General features: G+C 42.5%; 1 protein-coding gene across 4 annotated transcripts in view; it reads left to right on the forward strand.

Moving 5' to 3' along the window:
- Window positions 1-13,867, forward strand: part of RS1 (retinoschisin 1) — a 32,431-nt gene extending 18,564 nt beyond the window's left edge. For 2 of the 4 annotated variants that reach the window (XM_081001677.1, XM_081001676.1), the window contains exons 3-7: window positions 4,321-4,346; window positions 6,344-6,449; window positions 8,466-8,607; window positions 9,893-10,088; window positions 11,646-13,867. In XM_081001677.1, the coding sequence (XP_080857803.1) occupies window positions 4,321-4,346; window positions 6,344-6,449; window positions 8,466-8,607; window positions 9,893-10,088; window positions 11,646-11,798 (623 nt within the window). In that variant the 3' untranslated portion in view covers window positions 11,799-13,867. Of the gene's footprint in view, window positions 1-2,697; window positions 2,811-4,320; window positions 4,347-6,343; window positions 6,450-8,465; window positions 8,608-9,892; window positions 10,089-11,645 lie in introns of those variants that run through there. The other 2 variants (XM_081001678.1, XM_081001679.1) reach the window with 2 other exon arrangements.
- The last annotated feature ends 6,316 nt before the right edge of the window (window positions 13,868-20,183 follow it).

Below are 20,183 nucleotides of genomic sequence, written 5' to 3' on the forward strand. Positions count from 1 at the left end.
GTATAACATTTATTTGCTGAAGCAATTTTTACCACACAAGAATGTTCGTGTGAACATTCCAGGTTGTGCTTTTAAAAAAATAAACCATAAAGTTATAAATGATACAACAATAAAATGAATGAAGTCAGCTTAAAAAAAAAATGTCTCTGCATACGAGCTGCTGGGAATTACAAGCTGTTGTATTCAGGGGCTTCTTAGGGGCTTCTTAGGGGCTTCTCATTTGGCCTAGGGTTGACTACAGTAATAACAGGATGATGGAATCAAAGAGCCTTTGGCTTCCTCCAGCAGAGCTCTTCTGAGGTGCTTCGGTTCCCAACAGAGCAAGTCAAACAATCACCAGACTTAAAAGTGTTTAATAGCTTTAAAAATATATTTAGGGGGTGTCAAATTGAGACCCCCTTCTCTCCTGCGTCTCCATCTCCAATAAGACTTTCTAGGATACCAGCTTGAGCCCCACAATGGAAGAAGTGCAAGATATGCATATGCATCTTTTAAAAACTTTTCCCGCTCAACTTCTTTCCCTCTTTCACCCCCAATTCCTTATTTACTTCATTTTCACCTACATAATGTTCCATTCGGAATTGGATAGCCGCTGATGGACTGAATGGTGGTGCCAGGTTTCCTGCCTCTGCAGAACCACAGGGTGGGTATAGAAATGGCAAGCTTTCTTATTTAAGCTGTGAGGAGAACTCCACCTCACAATTTACACTTAACTCTTACTGAGAGTACAAAATTGCCCTTGGGTAACACACACCACTGAGTCAATTCATCCTCCCACTGTAATCTCTGAAGCTGCAAACGGAGAGGCCCAGACTGTTATCTGAGGTCACATTCGTGAGGATGTGCATTGCCTAAATCCAGCTCTTCCTCACCGGAGGCTCAAGGGAAGTGAGAGCCAGGATTTTATTACACCACGAGAAAGTGCAGAAGTAGAGACCTCGGTCTCCATGGCTTTTGGTGGGCTTAGAAGGCAGAACTAATGGATAAACATCCTAACCCTGTGGGCATTATGATGCTCAGACACCACTCTTATCAACTGTAAGGCTTCCAGCCCCGCCATTAAAAAAATGTATATATATTTAAAGCACAGTCTTTTGAAGAACATTTGTTGTTCTTGCTTGTATCATACTATGTAGAAGAGGTATCCAACCTTTGTAGCCCACAGGAAAACTGGACCGTCTATCATGAGCAACACATGCACAGCAGCTAAGCACACAACACAACTTATTGCAATGGCTACATTGCAATAGGTGGGGGGGGAGGGTAGCAGGAAAGGAGACTCCGTGGGTACCTGGAAGCCCATGTTGACGACCTCTGAACATATTTAGTTTATGACGAGAACCCTTAGGTTATGATGAGAGGCCCTAAAGATAATCCAGCAAAATTGCTATTGTTATCAACTAGGCAACAAGTTGAGGTATCTTAAGTCTGATTTGTATCTTGTAGTCCTTTGCTGCTGCTGAGCACCTTGTGTCACTACAGTTGTAAATGCTGTGCTAGCCGCTGACCTCCACTTCTTGAATATCGTGGAAAAAAATAACTCCACCTGACAAGGTCAGTTGCATTGGAGACACCAGAAACATGATCTCTGGCAGTTCATGTCCTCCCGGCTTTCACATCAATATTCAGCACAATGACACAGGTGTGTGAGAGAGTGTGTAGAAAAAACAACAGTCCAACTTGTATTACGTAAATATATTTATAGCTCATGAACAGAAGGGGGGAGTCCATTAAAACTATATTTAATTATATTATTTTTCTCAACAATCCTACAATCTATTCTGATTTGTAAGATACCAGCAAAATTCAGGCCATACAAGGACATTGTCGACAGCTTCCTATTTGATTCCAAAAATATCTCTTGGACTCTCTGGAAACTCCTGGTTTCTGCTTGTGAATGTGTGCCTTCATTGATCTTTCATATGGCCTTCATTGATCTCAGAATAGGAAAAGTACTTCTAGTGCTCATTAAAATTCCATTAACAGAATCTCCTGCACACACAAATCAGGCATTAATAGGATCCTAGCAACAGGGATAAACACTCTCTTCTCCCCACTCCTCAGCCATTCATAGTGAGGAAAGGTCTGACTGCCGATACAGGAACATGGTATTTGCCATGTGATTCCTGATTGACTGGAGTCACCTGATGAAGAAAAATGCTGTGGGGGTGGAAAAAGACTTGGTGCTGAAGCACTAACAAATGAAATTGAAGATATGTACTATTTAAGGGTAGCTGTTTCCCCTAGAGCACTTAGGGAGCCTGAAAGACAAAAACCCACATTATAACTAAAAAGAAATTAGAGGTCACTGTGGAATTGTTGTTTGTCTGAATCCACCTTTTGTTATACTGGGATTTTGTATTATTCAATCTATGTTGGGTTCAGACAGATGTGAACCAATTGTTATGATAAAACCCAGCAGGTTTGATTACGAAGGGAATAAAATGGGTATGAGGATTTGAAGAGAATATGTGGTAGATTTTCTGGGGCTGGGACGAGGGTGAGACTTTGAGCTTAGGGGATCTATTTTGTTTTTATCCTAAAACCCCAAGATTCACCAACCAGATCCTGGTGCAAAAGGTGGAAGAAAGAATTCTGAGCCCATAGATGTAGGGTTGGTTCCCAGAACTGAACAGACCTCAGTCCTCCCACAAACACACCCGCCTTCCTGGTTAATTGGGGGTGTGAATAGTTATTTTGTTACTGCTGTTGTTAAACAGATGAGTCTCAGAAATCTGTGCTGATCTACTGCAAACAACACAGAGATACCTGTGTAGATTCAGATCTACCTTCTCTCCACTCTTAAAAAGGTAAAGGTAAAGGGACCCCTGACAATTAAGTCCAGTCGCAAACGACTCTGGGGTTGTGGCGCTCATCTCACTTTACAGGCCGAGGGAGCCAGCGTTTGTCTGCTTCCGCAGACAGTTTTTCTGGGTCACGTGGCCAGCATGACTAAGCCGCTTCTGGCAAAACCAGAGCAGCGCACTGAAACGCCGTTTACCTTCTCGCTTGCACTTTTTGGCATGCTTTCGAACTGCTAGGTTGGCAGGAGCTGGGACCGAACAATGGGAGCTCACCCCGTCGCAGGGATTTGAACCACCAACCTTTTGATCGGCAAGCCCAAGCGGCACAGTGGTTTAACCCACAGCACCACCCGCATCCCTATCTGTCCACTCTTATGTTAGAGGAAAACATAGTCAAGTTTTGAGTTGGCAGAGAGGGCAGACAGGATAGATCACCCATCTAGATCTACGTGTTGCCTAAACCATCATGTTTTAGGTATTTGCACAATTTTCCATGCTATGTAAACATATCACCAGTGAACACTAGCTGCATGGCACCTGTGGTCTCTGACTGCAGTTGGCATGGATCAGTGCTAACTGGATTTCCTTGATATGGAGCTATGCAGCTTCTACTGTTGCCTCTTTAGTTTTCTTGATTTTCTTATCTCCCTTTAAACTACCTTGTGCCAAAGTGAGCAGTAACCCATGAAACCTCCATCAATTTGTCAGTCTTTAAGCTGCTGCAGGATTCTTGGTCTTCAAAAAATAAAGATCAAAATGCTCTGGACTAGAATTCCTTATGTACTCTGATTGCCCCCGCAGAGTTTTCCCTACAAGCAGGATCGCACCTTTATATGGTCATCTTTGTGTAGATGGAGATACACTATACACTGATGGAGATACACTATATATATGAATGGGGAAACCTTTCCAATCAAGGAAACTCTGTGTGCATATCAGATCCCTACGGCCCAGAACAGGTATGGGGAATCTCCAGATGTTGCTGAACTTGCTCTTGGCCATGCTTGCTGGAGCTGATGTTCAGTAACATCTGGAGAACCAAATGTGCCTGACACCTGGTTTAAGAAGGAATTGTTGATTTGAGGCAGGTGCCATCTTGGGACCTTCCAGCTGAGGCTGAGAGTTGTAGTCTAAAACATCTGGAGGGCCCTGGGTTGGCTAAGGCAGCTCTTCACAGTGTGGAAAGAGAGAGGTAAGAAACTAAGTTAAGAAACTTCAGGTAGGAAAACATATCCAGCCAGATTTGATTAACATTAGGGAGTTTTGAGTGCACTTCTTCCTTGTGCTCTGGCTAATTCATAACAAACAGCTTATGCAAAGTACAATTTTCTCCATTTTTGCTTCTGCCCACAGTTTGTCATCCATTGCAATGCAGTACTTCATGATGCGTGAGCAACCATGGGATTCATTTCCATACCTTTTCCCATTCATTTCAGTACCTCACGAGTTATCGCTATGCTTTTAACTGTCGTTTTCTTGTCGTTTCCCACCATGCTGCGTTATCTCTGCTGTACAGCCATGCTGGCATTGTCACCAGCAGAGGTAGGTCCTTTAAACTTCTTTGTATAATATCCAAATATTTTTGGAGCTTTATCCAGACCTGTGCTGACCGTTCCAGCACTCACTGATTAGAGTATAGTATTGGTATTTATGTTTTCAGGTCATTTAGACCTTGGATGATTTCTGGCAAATATTTAATAGAACACCCCTCCAGTGTTTGCATAGTACCACAATACATCTTTCCACCGCAGAAGCAATATTGTGAACTTGCTTTAAACAAACTCATATTTGATGCCATGTCAATAGATTGTGCAACTGGACAGAGATGCTGTACCAAATGGATCTTTCATTATTGCTTTTGTTGTTTTTATTAGTCCATTTCTATCCCGTTCCTTCAAGGAGCTCAAGGTGACATGCATGGCTCTCCCCCGCTCTCCATCTTACTTCCATAAACACCTTGTGAGGTCAGTTAGGCTGAGAGATGGTGACTGTCCCAAGGTCATCTAGTGAATTTTGTAGCAGAATGGAGATTTATTCAACAGTTTGGGCCATGACCTAGAGTGACATACCTTACCTACCTACTCCCATATGCACACATGCATATATATTTTTTATCAGCTTGCCTTACAAAGGCGCCCCTGCAGAACAACCGCTTTTAGGACTGGGGGGTGCACCACTGGATTCGTACCTTGGATTGTATCCTACCTATGGAAATGTAAACAGTGTGCATATTCATATGCTTGCAACAACCAAATCGTTATATCATTCTGATTTTTTTGTTTCCTTCTGACTCGCTCAGCCTCTTGAAAACATCTTTGCTTTTATGATACCATAAAAACTTGAAATGCTTTCCTACACAAGTAGTTTGCAGAGTGCTTGGCCCTTTCCCCACAAGGTACCACAGCTAAGCTGCTGCATGTTGCCGTATACTGCAATGCAACATCACACATCTATCTGCCTGCTTCCCTTTCCTGCCTGCAATGATTAAATGATAATTCCTTGGCCATGAGGGCAAGTTGTATGGCCTGCTGCCCATTCTCTACCACGCTTTGTTATGATGCCATCAGGGTGCACTTGCTATCTTAGTAATGCCAATTTCTTTAAATGTACATGATTAATTTCACATCTTGTTCTTCCCCTTGCTTTTAGAAGCTTTTTTTATTATTATTTAAACTGAGAGCTGCACACCTGCCCACACAAACTGCAGTGTTTCACATTAGCTTTGGTAGTTATTTAAGCAAGAAGAGAGGAGGGATTTTGGGTGGGCAGGGAGGAGAGAAGCAAAACCTGATAACGACTGCCATGGTGTCTAGCAACACAGGAAGCTGCCTTAAACTCTGAGTCTGACCATTGTCTCACCTACCTCATCTAGCAACTAACTGGCAGTGACTCTCTGGAATTCCATTCTGGTGATGCCAGGCTTGAACCTAGGGACTTCTGCATGCAAAGCAGTTGCTCTATCGTTGAGCTATTGCTACCTCAAGCTGTTATTGCTTAAACAAACATTATAAAAAAACCATCAAAAGTAATACAAAAGAGTCGTCATCTGCAACTTGCAACATGAAATTAAATGTAGGGAACTGGTCAATTTATACAGTCAGTCCGATTAATATGCAAATAGGTCTCTGCTCAGTATTTTGGCTTCTCTAGCAAATAGAGCAAAACAGATTTCTGATAAATTGCATTGTTTCCCAACTTTCTCTTGGCCACTGCAGAGAATCTGCCCGATATTTCTAAAATAAAAGCTTCCTTTGAATTTGTACTCAAATTGAGAAACCTAGTAAGTAACAACAGATATTCTTCACAGAATATTAGCTCTGAGACTCCTCTACATAAAAGCATAGTGCCCCTTAGGAACTTATATTCAGGTATATAGCAGTCATTGGCATTCATCGTCCTACACTTTGAGCTGTCCTTTGTTTCTATGTCAAAATTGCGGCAATTTGGACTTGCTGTGTTGGCCAGTGGAAATGGCAGGGATTAAGAGAACAGGGTTTACACCAGTTTGCTTCTTTCCTTCTTCTTTTCTGCTCTGTTAGGATGACAGACTGGAACACTGGCACAGTAAAGCCTGCAAATGTGATTGTCAGGGAAGTCCAAATTCCGTATGGTCCTCGGGGACAAACAATCTGGAATGCATGCCAGGTAAGAACTTTTGACTGATCATGGCTTCTAGCACAGGCCTATATTTACTTAACCTGTGAGTAAGGCCTCCATCGCAACCACCCAAAGCCAGTTTTAATTTAAAATAAATAAATCTTTAGCACTTTTTCAGGAGAAGGCTTGGGCTTTGCCACACCCAGGGGAACAGAATCCCAATGTTGAAGGAAAGTCACTGAGGACACCACTACCTATGAGGGAACTGGAGAACTGGTCACCCTCCAGATTCCAACTCTCATCAGCCCCAGGCAGCATGGCCCATGGGAGTTGTAGTTCAGCAACATCTGGAAGGAGGTTTAACCCTTCCCCAGCTGTGAGCACCTTCCCGCCCCACAATATGACAGTTACAAAGAAAAGCTCCTAAGTTTAAATTGCTGCTTAGAAGCGGATTTCCATTGGGATGGTAGCTGGGAAATGATCACACCTTATTACCCCGTGCACTGTGGTCCTGATAAAAGCTGTATCACCTACACTTAGCATTTAAGATGGGGAAGGTGCAGATGAAGCTTTATGTTACGTATTTAATGCAACCCTTAAATGATAATGTGTCATTCCCTCTCTCCCCCCCCCAATCTAATGACAGTAATTTGATTCTTGTCTTTGCAAAATTTACTTGTGTTAAATTTTGCAGGATTCTTTAAAAAATAAATGAAACCCTGTAATTTTCCACCATCTTCATTATAACTAAAACCACATAGTAGTATTAGCTGAGAAAGAGTTTCACCTTCAAATGCCATATTACGGAGAAAAGATATACAGTGGTAGAAACTAGGCAGGGATGCCATTCTAATGCACAGCACACAGAGAGACTTCTAAGGTCAATGGTAACAGCATTAAATAATTTAACTGACTTGGTCCATCAGTCCCCAGACATCTGCCTGGTAATTTCTTTCTCCACGACAGTTTTCTAGAACAGAAGGTTACCTCCTAAGTATATTATGATTGTGTTAGCTAGAGATTAGTGCTACTAAAAATAAAACTCTCGTTTCTTGTAAACATTGCAGGCAATTCAGCCCAGTTTTACTTAACATAGTTTGCAAGACTTCAACACATACCGTCACTGTGATTTCCATGGTGATGGAGACTACAAAATATGCCCTCATTACAGGGAGTTCATAGGTAGTATCGAAATGAAAGTGGTGATTAAGCAGGGGTAAGAAATTGGATTCAGTTTGTATTTAAAGGCAAGCCTATCTCATTCACACTTCTCAGAATTTTGCAATGCGCTTCTCCAGCCAAGCAATACATACATAAACTCCTATACCAGAGTAAATTGTGCAAAATAACAAATAAAAATGCATCCAGCCATAAACATAGCATTCCAAAATGCATTGTATTAGGGAAAATGGGTTTGCAAAAGTTATTTGGCAAAATCACATACAAATATGAAATTTGCAGTAATATGCTGATGAGTTTTCATAAGGTTTTTTTTTTTTAAAAAAATTGCCAACTGATGTGAAAATGTGGAGAACTGAAAATGAGAAACAGTGTGAAACCAATATTGGGTTTCCTCCATCCCTAGTGGCAATTCATACAAAAGGGCAACTCCATGCAGGTCCAACAGAGCCACAATTCTGACAGTGGCCTCCCACAATCCCAAGGCAATTTTGTGTACCTTGTTTGGCTGGTGAAAGTATGCAGACATCATACTTTCCGTGGGCTAGGAAAGCAATGTTAGGGACTCAGAAATCAACAAAAGGAATAGAGGAAACAAAGCAACCCAACTTCTACTCTTACTAAATGCTTCAGTCTACTAGTAAAACAAAGTCTGCATCTCACCCTCTGTAAGAGAGCCTTAGGGCCAGGGAATCCATGGCCTCTCTGATGCTATTGAACTCCAACTCCTATCAGCCCCAGCCTGTATGGCCAGTGATCAGGGATGATCGGAGTTGATATCCATCTACATCTGAAGGGCCAGACGTTTCCCAGCCCTGAGATAGAGAAGGAGCTTTTTGTACCTGTGCACACTCTCTTTTGAAAATGTTTGTTGTTCTCTTACAGAATGTCCCTATCACAAGCCACTTGGTTTTGAGTCAGGAGCTGTTACTCCAGACCAGATAAGCTGCTCCAGTCCAGAGCAGTACACTGGATGGTACACTTCATGGATTGCAAACAAGGCCCGGCTTAATGGGCAAGGTTTTGGGTAAGTAGCACATCTTCCTCCTAATGTTTTGACCAGTAAAGAGTCAGCCAGACACTATGTAAAACCCTTCCTTCCTTCCTTCCTTCCTTCCTTCCTTCCTTCCTTCCTTCCTTCCTTCCTTTCTCTCTCTTTCTAGAAGTCTGCTCAACTACCTCTGCTCTTTGTCTCACCTGCTTTTTGATGTTGTGCTGATCCACTTCCTCCTGGTTTTTGTTCCCCCAGCTGTCTCTTCCTGCCAACCACTGTGTCAACAAGTTATTCTTCCTGCTGGCTGTATTAATACGTTTTGATACGGCTCCTCTAAATTACCTATTTCTTGAGCATGTGCTCTAATTTGCTTGTGCAAAGTTTATGCAGAGGTTAGATTATAGCTAGTTTTTATGGAGCATTCCTTCTCACTTGTTTGCAGGGAGATTATATGACAATGAGCATCCACCCTGCATTCCTCTTAGTTTGCTTGCAGGTTGTGTATCTAATGTGCCAGAAAGGCATATAGTGTACATTTCCTTGGCATTTTCCTGCGTGCAAAATGTCTGAATGATATGCAACCAAATAGTTGTGCTAGTGCAAGGATTAGTGCTAGTGCAACAGGATTGCCTTTCCTTTCCTTCCCCCCATATGCCCTGTGCCATCCCGAAATATGCTCCAGAGAATTAAGGGAACCCCAAGAACAGATTTAGGGGGAGAACACTCCGTTGTGCAAGGAGAAATTCCTTAATGCTACTTTGAATACAACAGGCCGTTTCTAGAGTTTTTGGCACACTAGGGTGATGGGGCATCTTAATCCACTTTAATTGTACGATTCTAAATTCCATAGTATGTTCTTGAACTCTTCCCTCAAACCAGGCCCTATGCAGAGGGAGGTGCAGAAGGGGCACAGCCAGGTACACTTGCCCTGGGCTGGCCAGTTGGCTCCACCAGGGACCAGTTGCTTTTTTTGTCTGAGTTTCTAACTTTATTCTAAGAACACTCCCTCCTCAGGCCTCAGGGCGCTGCACAGGACTGCTTCAAACTCCTGGCAGTCTGGAGGTGCCTTTCATTCCACCTACATTGACTCACCGAGGGTATTACACATAAATCAAAATGGCAAAATGTGGAGTTAAGAGGCACAGGCGCAACTGCAGCAAACGAGTCTGAGCGCTGCTGCCAAATTGTCCCAGAGAAGTTACTTCTAGCTGTAATTGCATACCCCTCCGACCTCAGAGAACACATCTCATTCACTGGCAAGTGTTTCTTTTAGTATAGGACATAACCTTCTATGTCTTTCTCCTGCAACTCTTAACAGGTGTGCCTGGCTCTCCAAATACCAAGACACAAACCAGTGGCTGCAGATTGACCTGAAGGAAATCAAAGTGATTTCAGGAATAATCACACAAGGACGGTGTGATGCAGACGAATGGATGACGAAATACAGCGTGCAGTACAGGACTGACGAGAACCTGAACTGGGTCTATTACAAGGATCAGACAGGAAACAACAGGGTCAGTATGAGATGCATTTTCTGAAAGATGCATTTTCTGAAGATGTCCCCACATTGGCATTTGTTCAGAACAGGGTGTGTTGAGATAAATAATCCCATTCAAATAAAAATGAATCCTAGTATTCATTGACTTTCAGTACTTGACAAGCAAATTTGAGTCCAAGGCTGAAATTCTAAACCCACTTATCTGGGGTTACTTCTTAGTGGTTAAAATCATTTTGTTAAACTCATGTGCCCCAATAAAGTGAGGGACAAGGAATATTCCCTCTTAAAAAAATTATTCACCATACTTCAGTTGATCACCCAGTAAATAAATAGATAAGGAAATAAATCAGAAGGCTAAATGTGTGTGGCCAGCCATCACAACACTCATCTAGGATGGTTGCCATTGAACTGGCTGCATGTGTTTTGACAGATATGGAAATGTCCAGAGGAACCAGTTGCTACATGCAACAACTTACCTACCTCTAGAACTGATTAGAGGGTTGAGTTTCCCTGATACTGTTGATAGGGAATCTAGTGGGAGGTAAGCAGTGCCACATTTATTTAGAAAAACGGTGTTTCTGTAATGTGAAATATACTGTAGAAAGAAGCAGAACTTTTAAAGTGTTACGGCACTGGAAATATATTATTTTCTCCTGAGTAAATTGCGGGGGGGGGGGGGGGCAAAGGCTGTAAAGAGCACTGCTATGTATAATGAGTGTGATATTTTTAAGCAGATAGATTCTCATACAATCTGCTACTTGTTATAGCTGCTTTCCAAGGTGGCAAAGTCCACACTGAATACCATATTCTACCACCTCTTTAGCATCTCATCCATTGTCAGTTTGCTGCACTCTAGTTCAGAATTGGGGAATTCAGAGTACAAGCTTTCACAACCTGGAGCTTCTGAGCTAATTGCCAGTCGACCCCAAATCTCCCTGAAGTTTGGACTTGCCATGCCTATAGCCGATAGCCAAAAGAAAAACGAAAAAAGAATCTGAATAAAATTCTGTATTAATAGACAACATTTGAATAAATAATTTGAACGGGAAAGGATGAGAAAAAGAATCTGCATTAGCCTTGATTTCATTACATTGGAGCAAAATCTGCATTTGTTCTAAATTGAGAAAACTGACAAGAATTACAAGCGGAAACATTTCAGTCATAAACATTTTTACGCTATGTAGAGCCAATACATTTATGACACTTACTCCTCATTTATACTAGTGGGTTCTTCGTGGATTTGACTAGCCATGCTACATGCCAGGATGAAACTACACGCCCTGGAAAGCCTACTATTGTATAAACATAATTTAGCTGTGGAGAGGTTGGTTTATCTCCCCAAGCAGAATTTGGCAACATGCACCATGTAATTGCAAGTAATTTGCTTCTAGTGACAGAAACCAGCAGCAGTATTGCTTGGTAAATTAGTGACACAAAATAATTTAAGTCGCTAAATAGGTTTCCAACTTACTGAATGCAGAATTAAAGGAAGTTAAGGCCTCAATCCTGTCTTCTGTGAAATGAACTCTGTCCCGTCCCCCGCAGCTTTCTTTTTTCTTTTTGTCTTCTGTAGGTTTTCTATGGAAATTCAGACAGATCATCTTCTGTGCAGAACCTTCTGCGCCCACCCATTGTCTCGCGCTACATTCGCTTGATACCACTTGGCTGGCATGTGCGCATTGCCATCAGGATGGAGCTGCTTGTATGCATGAATAAGTGTGCTTGATGCTAAACTTCAGCACCACATGACATTGCAAGGGAAAGAGATGGGAGGCATTAGCAAGATATAGAAGTACAATGAATAGAATGAGTAGGTTCCTCATGTATCTCAGTGTACTATAAATGTAGGCATTATCCCTTTTGCTGTGACTTGCACCTTCCACAACTATGGAAGCTTTAACTGAAGTCTAAATCAGGCGTCCTCAACTTTGGCCCTCCAGATGGTTTGAGGCTACAATTTCCATCATCCCTGACCACTGGTCCTGCTAGCTAGGGATCATGGGAGTTGTGGGCCAAAAACATTGGGAGGGCCGAGCTTGAGGAAGCCTGGTCTAAACCAATAGAACCCAAGAGCCCAATTTTGAGATGAAATTAATATCCACATATCCATGATCCCATGTTGCATTATATTTCCTGTTTCAGCTCCAGGGGTGGGAGGAGTTGGTGGTGAGAGGGAAAGGCTTTGACTTGATTTTTGTGAAGCTCTCATGAAAGTACAGACTGGCCTATGCAAAAAAAGGAGGAATTTATACACACACACACACACACACACACACACACACGTTTCTTATTGCACCCATTGTCAAGCTTTGCTGATGCTAGCATACTTAATTAGACTTAAGGCAGGTCTTAATGGATGAGCCAATCACAAGTCCTTAGAGTAAGGTTAAACTACATGGTCCCAAGAGTTTTGGTTTGTTGCTGTTGTTGTTCAAAGGAAACTGCTGAGCCGTCTCTCTCCCTGTCCCTGCTGAGCATTATTTATTTATTTGTTGTTTGTGAATGGTTTGAGGGCAGGTAGCAAAAATTTCATTATTAACACAATTACAATATACATTAAAATAGTAAAATAAAACTAGAAGGCAAGTAGCGACAAAGCAACAAAACAGCTGCGTTGAACAGCAAAGCCAGGAGGAGAGAAGGCGTCTACGCAACAAAAGATCTGGATAAAAAAGGGGCGTCCGTTGTTGACAAAACATACAGTGATGGCACAAGACATACCTCGGAGGGGAGGTCCTAGCATTTGCAATATCAAATCTTTGTTGCTTCCCCTAAATTATGATGATTTTTAAGCATTAATAACAGCAGCAAACAAACCATGTATTTCACCATATATACAAAATGACACAAATCAGTGCATGTGGATGAATTGTGTCCTGGAAGGCTGAAAATGTTAACCAGATTTAGTCTGCATCATCCTATCCTCTCAGGTTTGAATCTAGCATGTTCATTTCAACATGGTAGTATCCCAGATGCTATGCAACCTGTCCAGCTCAGATGGGGCCATGGGTTTCTTCCAGCTGCAGGCAATAAACACCTTGACTGCGACTGATAATTTGACTCTGCTTGTCATTCAGCTCAGTCACCCCCATAGGTAAAGGTAAAGGGACCCCTGACCATTAAGTCCAGTCGCGGACGACTCTGGGGTTGCGACGCTCATCTCGCTTTACTGGCTGAGGGAGTAGACAGCTGTCTGCAGACAGCTTCCTTGTCATGTGGCCAGCATGACTAAGCCACTTCTGGGGAACCAGAGCAGCGCACAGAAATGCCGTTTACTTCCCACCAGAGCAGTACCTATTTATCTACTTGCACTTTGATGTGCTTTCAAACTGCTAGGTTGGCAGGAGCAGGGAACGAGCAACAGGAGCTCACCCTGGGAATTCAAACTGCCAACCTTCTGATCGGCAAGCCCTGGGCTCTGTGGTTTAGACCACAGTGCCACCCGCGTCACCCCCATATACTTAATTTAAGAGGTGCTAGGATGTTCTGATCTATCTTTTTTATAGGTTTAAAGTCACTCCCATTTTATAAATTAAAAAATAGAAATCTTAATTTGTGTTTATTTATCTGTTTATATACCGTTTGATTGTAATAAAACCTCTCCGTGGTTTACAAAACCAGTTACACAACGGTTCAATGTGTGTCACTGTCAGCATATAGAAAATTTCCATTGTATCTTGACTTAAATTTGTTTGTGATGTAAACATGTAGAATTGTGTGTACATAATTATATTCCTTCCTTATGTGCATGTGTTAAATGTAAGGGCTTTCAAAATAAATTTAAATCTACACTCAAAAATAAAGCCAAAACTATTTTGATGATTCACTCGGTTCTCCTTCTTCGAGCTGATTCGCCACTGTGAACCTGTGCTTTTCTCAGAACTCTCCAGGGGCCACAATTCAACAGAGTTAAATGCACGTTATACCAATTACTTCTGTGTTGGGTTGGGGCCTATAGCCTTGATTAACTTACAAAATAAGCTTTCATGTGATTAGTAAATAACTATGTGCTTTGACTTTAGTAACAACCCTATTAGCTGTGATCTTCGTTTTGGACTTTGATATAGGCCAGCTGGGTACAGATGTAATCCTGGCTCTGCATTTGATTGCTCAGTGCAGGTGCTGGTATTAAACAGGGATGTATGCAGCTCCCTGGCCAGGCTTTTAACTAGGGAAGGAGTATAAATTCTGTTCAGCTCAGATCTGAATGTGAATCTTCCTGGTTCACACCTTCCAAAACAATACATTAAACCTGCAACTTACACAGGGGTTGCGTTTTGTAGGGTGGCATAGCTTTTACTCACCCACTCTACCCATAGGTGACAGGACAAACTATAGTGTGTGTTATCAGGACTTTTCCTTTTCTTTTTTCCCCAAGCTGGAAAATAAGAGAGCAGCTTTTCTTTTGGAACTTGGAATTTGAAAAATACTTCACAATGCAAAGAGCTAAAGTTCAGATTTGGGGTGGAAAGCCAGATCATTATGTTGGTACAGTTTAGATTTCCCAGATAGCATTCCCCACAGTGCTGACATTTCTATATTCGGGGTTGTATCTTGCTCATATTATGCAATACGGGGATTAAAACAGTGAAAAATATGCATGCATTTCAGTTTTAATGGAGGTGGCTGAAGCAAAATATTTGAAGGCTAGGCTCTTGGGCATCAACGGTAATGAATAATGAATTTGATTCATGGATTGGAAAAGCACTAATTCTTTAAGCTCCAGTTATCGCAGCTTCCCTTAATAGGCTGCTTGAATCCATTGAACATTGTACTCATAGTTATCCCTTCTCACTATGCAGTTGCTGCTTTAATGTGTTCATATTCAGCATCCCATGGAAGTTTTTTTTTTTTTAAACTGAAATAATTACTACTTACTTTTACAGCTAAGATTTGATATTGGGAATTGGAGCCATCCTGAATTTATCCATCTCATTGGTTTGAAGTGACAGCTTGCTTTTTTCTTTTGCCAAGACTGTGCCCTCCCATTGCTGGACCAGAACTCCCATCATCCATGAACGTTGGCCGTGCTGTCTGGGGCTGATGGGAGTTGGAGTCCACAACGTCTGGAAGACACCATCTTAGCAACCCCTGGGCTAGCACATTGCAACCATGGGTATGTTGTTGTGGCAGTTCTTGGGCTATTTTAAATAGCCCAGTTAAAACGTACCCACACAGTGGAATGGCTTCAAATGTAAAACCAAGCCTTTCCCCACTATTCATGTAAATAACAGCAGGACAACAGCAGTGCACTTTCCTGGGCTATGAGTCATTGAATCCTAGAATTGTAGAACTGGAAGGGACCCCAAGGGTCAACTGGTCCAACTCGCTGCAATGCAGAATCCTTTGAATGCTAATACTCTGAACCTGAGCAATGTGTCTTGGTTTAAATGGAATGACGACACTGGCAACCTTCTTTTACCTGACTCACACCATGTTCAAATTAGGCCTAAATGTCAATTAATCATTGTTTAACATTGCTTTATATACAATATACAAACTACTTTTGTATAACAGAATGTGTTCTTTGAACAGCTCATAAGATAAAAGACAATACTGAAAAAGACAAAGGACTATAATTACTGGACAGCCAGTGTGGTATAATGATGGTACTTTGGATGAGGACCTGGGAGACCAGGGTTCGGTGTCCTGCCTCCTTTGGTCATGAAGCTCACTAGGTGATCTTAGACTAAAAAGGCACTCATCTCACTCTATAGGCTGAGGGAGCTGGCATTTCTCCTCAGACAGCTTCCGGGCCATGTGGCCAGCATGACTTAAGCCGCTTCTGGTGAAACCAGAGCAGCACACAGAAACGCCGTTTATCTTCCCGCCGGAGTGGTACTTATTTATCTACTTGCACTTTGACATGCTTTTGAACTGCTAGGTGGGCAGGAGCTGGGACCAAACAACGGGAGCTCACCCTGTCACAGGGATTCGAACCGCCGACCTTCTGATCGGCAAGCCCTGCCTAACCTACCTCCAGGGTTGTTGGGGGGATTAATTGAGCGGGAAAAGAAGCACATCTGCTACCTCGAGCTCCTTGGAGAAAAAGGTGGGATATGAATGAAATAAAGAAGAAAAATACCATAACAGAAACAAGGAAATACAGTACATGTCCATTTGCCTGCCCCTGTTAGCAGTTCCCAGGCGGCTGGGAAGTTGGCCACCTAGTGACACAGTTTTCATAAAATCCAATTGTACACATACAGGGAGCTTTCCCCCCTCAGAATAAAATCCTAAAAAGGCTACTGAGAAGTTACTCCCATGTAAGGGCTATAGAATTGCAGGTTAAATCATCTATGGCTGATGTAGAGAGGGAGGAAGAGAGAGGTAACATAGAGCAATAAAAGCAGCAGCTGTGGGTTTCTAAAGATAGGTATCTGAGGGGGAAAATATATACAGTTATACGACACAGACCTTTCCCCCCAATAGCATTGTGATTATGGCACCCAAATATAGAAAGTAAGTTGCTGTAGGTAACCAATCATGTTTTATTCATCTGAGCCAGCACTAGATATTAGACAGAAATTCATTTCGGTTCACATTTAAAGGTAAACTTACCATATTTGCACATTCCAAAACAATGTGTGAACTGGAAAAGAGCCAACCTTTCTGAAGTTTGCAATTCAGTTCTCCATTCATGCAGTGCAAACAAAAAAAAAGCATATATTGTGCATAATTTATCATTGTTTTTCTCCCAATGTATTCAGGTGTCTGCAGGAAGAGCTGGTGGTATACATGATACTGTGCACTACAGATAATGGCAGTCTACCTCATATGCTTATTGGCTCAAAATGGGCACTCATTTCAAAGTAGCAACTGCCTTCCCACAGACTTGTGCTTGCCAAGACCACATAACATTCTCATCTTCTAAGCACCTAGAAGCCTCAGTTCTTTTCTTGATACAAGAGCAAATGCATTATGGAGAAAGAGATTAAAATAGCCTATAAAGCACCAAAACAGCATATGTGTGAGGAAATCTAGGAAAGGAACACAGCTTGCAGAAAATGTCAAAAAGTGGGGCTGGAAAGTTGAAGCTGAACTGCATTTTCATGTTGGTGTCAAGAAGTATTAGCTCCAGTGAAATGCAATACAGAACATATTTATCATCTACCATTGAGACTGATTAAAAAGTGCTGTGACAGTCATCTCAGGAAAAGTGTAGGAAGAAGCTTGAAATAAGCACATAGCCATACCTGCAGAAGATTTTGCATATAAAGCTTCCAGAAAAGATGGAAGCTTATTTGCTATGATTAAAGAGCTCATCTTAATAGGCTTCCCCATAAAGCATAAGCAATGTGGAGATAAAAATACAACCAGTTATTCAACCTGAATATATAGGCAATGCTAGCTGTTGTTTTAAAATGAAGAAACATATAACCAGTGCTTTTTTCCCGGGGGGGGGAGGTACGCAGGGGTATGCATACCCCTAAATATTTTTTGAATCTAAGTTTGGCCTTATTGAGGGGTGGTATTTCAATATGAGTAAGAAAATGAGAGTACCCCTAAATTTTTTTTGTAGGAAAAAGGCACTGCATATAACTAGAAAGTTTCACAATAGTGGGAGAAACTAGCTCAAAACATGCCAGACATAGATGGATTCCAAAATCCACAGGCAATACTTTTATTAGGACTAACCAAAATGTCAGAAAAGAGTGATCAAGCTTTCTCCAGAACTCATCAGGATGGACGTTAAGTGAAGTGGTCTCAGGGGCAGGGAGAAGGGGAAGGAGGAGGAGGAGGAGGAGGAGGAGGAGGAGGAGGAGGAGAGTTTGGATTTGATATCCCGCTTTATCACTACCCGAAGGAGTCTCAAAGCGGCTAACATTCTCCTTTCCCTTCCTCCCCCACAACAAACACTCTGTGAGGTGAGTGGGGCTGAGAGACTTCAGAGAAGTGTGACTAGCCCAAGGTCACCCAGCAGCTGCATGTGGAGGAGCGGAGACGCGAACCCAGTCCACCAGATTACGAGTCTACTGCTCTTAATCACTACACCACACTGGCTCTCACAGGCAGGCAGGCAGGCAGGCAGAAAGAGGGAGGGTGTGAAGCCAGTATGCAGCTCAACTGACTAGCAGTTGAATATTACTTCAACACTGGCAATGGAATAGCATCCTCTTCAGCATTGAAAGGCAGCAGGCAAGTTTAGGGAGAGACTGACAGGTTGTGTAGGACACACAGCTCTGATCTCCTACAGAAAGGAATGGCCAAGAGGCTCAGGAGTGCTGCCAGTGCTACCTACCCCCTCAGTACTCTGTCTAATGAATATCCATGAGACCAGTGCATTTCTATGGGCATCAATAGAATCCTAGTTCCTATCACAATTCACATTCTGATAGGGTGACCTAAGTGCAGTGGTGGAACTCATGCTTTACGTGCAGAAGGTCTCAGGTTCAGCTCCCAACATCTCCAGTGAAAAGGGAACTCTGGTTGCAGACTTGGGGAAGCCCAATGTTCCTAGAGAGCGGATTATCAGGCACCAACTCATATTTGCCTCCTTCCAGTTTTCACAGATACATTGAGATCTCACTCTTCTTGTTACTGAAAAGGTCAACACAGAAGCTCCAAATTCTATCTCTCTCACACAGCTGCTCCTAGGATAGACTTGGCTTTTCGGTGTGTGCTCATACCATCCATTTATTTTATCGTCTTCAGTAACAGGGCAGTTTCTGGCAGCCAAGTAGATGTGTGGAGTCAAATTAGAAAGCAAGAAATCTTTATGGAACAGAAGCATCTGCATCCAACGCCATTTATAGAGGACAAAAGGTGGGTATTTCTTTCCGTAAGACATTTGCAAAGGAGGAATTATCTAAATGCTGTACTGGAAATCTGTCACTCCAGACTAATGCATTTTATTAAACTCACCAAAATCCCAAAAAAGTGATGGCAACAAGCAATAGAGATACCTAAAGGACATGGAAAACTTCAAACATACTGTATATATCCAAATGACTGAAATGATGTGGAACACAAACTGCTAACCATGATTATACCATTTGGAATGGCAGTTATCAAGATTTTGACGAACTAGATGGTTTAATATGCAACACAGCATTGCTGCCACAAGTAACTGGCTCATCTGTTAGAAACACAGAATTAGTGAGCATACATCAGCTGACAAACATTTCCAAACCAATATTGAGAGCAATATTTGTTTCTCAATGAAGCAGAGGATGACAAAGAGATGAAGAAAATATTGAGAACAAAAGGCTCTCCCAGATACAGAAAAGGAATTTCTGCCCAAGTCTGGACTAGTGTTTGACAGTCCTCTGATTTTTCCTACACAACCATCTTTGAAGCTGGGCAGTAAATTAAGCTGTGTTTACATATGCTTCACACTAATGTGTGGAGGGAAACAGGAACATACCCCGCTCCTGATGTTGTCCTGGTGATGGTCCCATCTTGGATGGCTGTAAGAGTAAATGAATTCCTGGAAGAGGAGGCTATCACATACACAGAGTAAAGGCTTCGGGATCAGAGATGAAATTAGGAACAATTAGGAGGTATTTGGAGAAAAGTAAAGAGGGAATTAAAGGTGGAATTAAAGTAAAGGTAAGTAAAAGCAAAGGAGGAATTACAGGCTTCCCTTTCTCAGAAGTCCTCTTCCAAGTTAGCTCCACGTGGGCAGGAACACTGAAGAGAGAGTGTCCTCCTGACTCGCTCAGGACGACAAAGAGAAATGAGGCCGGGGAGAGGCTGGCACTGCAGCATAAAGGCTGCTGGACACGCCCCCCCATGGCACCTGGTTGGGCGGCCACCGGGGGGGGGGCGTGAGTGCCAGCCAGGTGAGCTGGAGGCAGGGGGCAATGCCCCCTGCTAGGAGCGGTGTTCGGGCTCCCGCCCACAACCACTCCCCTCTCTTTCAGGGAGGAGAGTCTCTATCAGTGGCTATGTCCTATCTCCACTATGGGAGGTAGTAGGTCTTTGAATATCCACTGCTGGGAACTGCCAGTGGTGAGCGCTGTTGTGCTCAGGTTCCGATTGTAGCCTTCCTCTGGGAAACTAGTTCACCACCGTAAGAACAGGATACTGGACTAGACGGACCACTGGCCAGCTCCAGCAGGCTCTTAGGTTCTTATCCACATGTGGAATGAAAAAATGTACCCATGGA

The sequence above is a fragment of the Podarcis pityusensis genome (genome assembly GCF_964106645.2).
Source record: "Podarcis pityusensis genome assembly, chromosome: 4".
Taxonomy (NCBI): Eukaryota; Metazoa; Chordata; class Lepidosauria; order Squamata; family Lacertidae; genus Podarcis; species Podarcis pityusensis.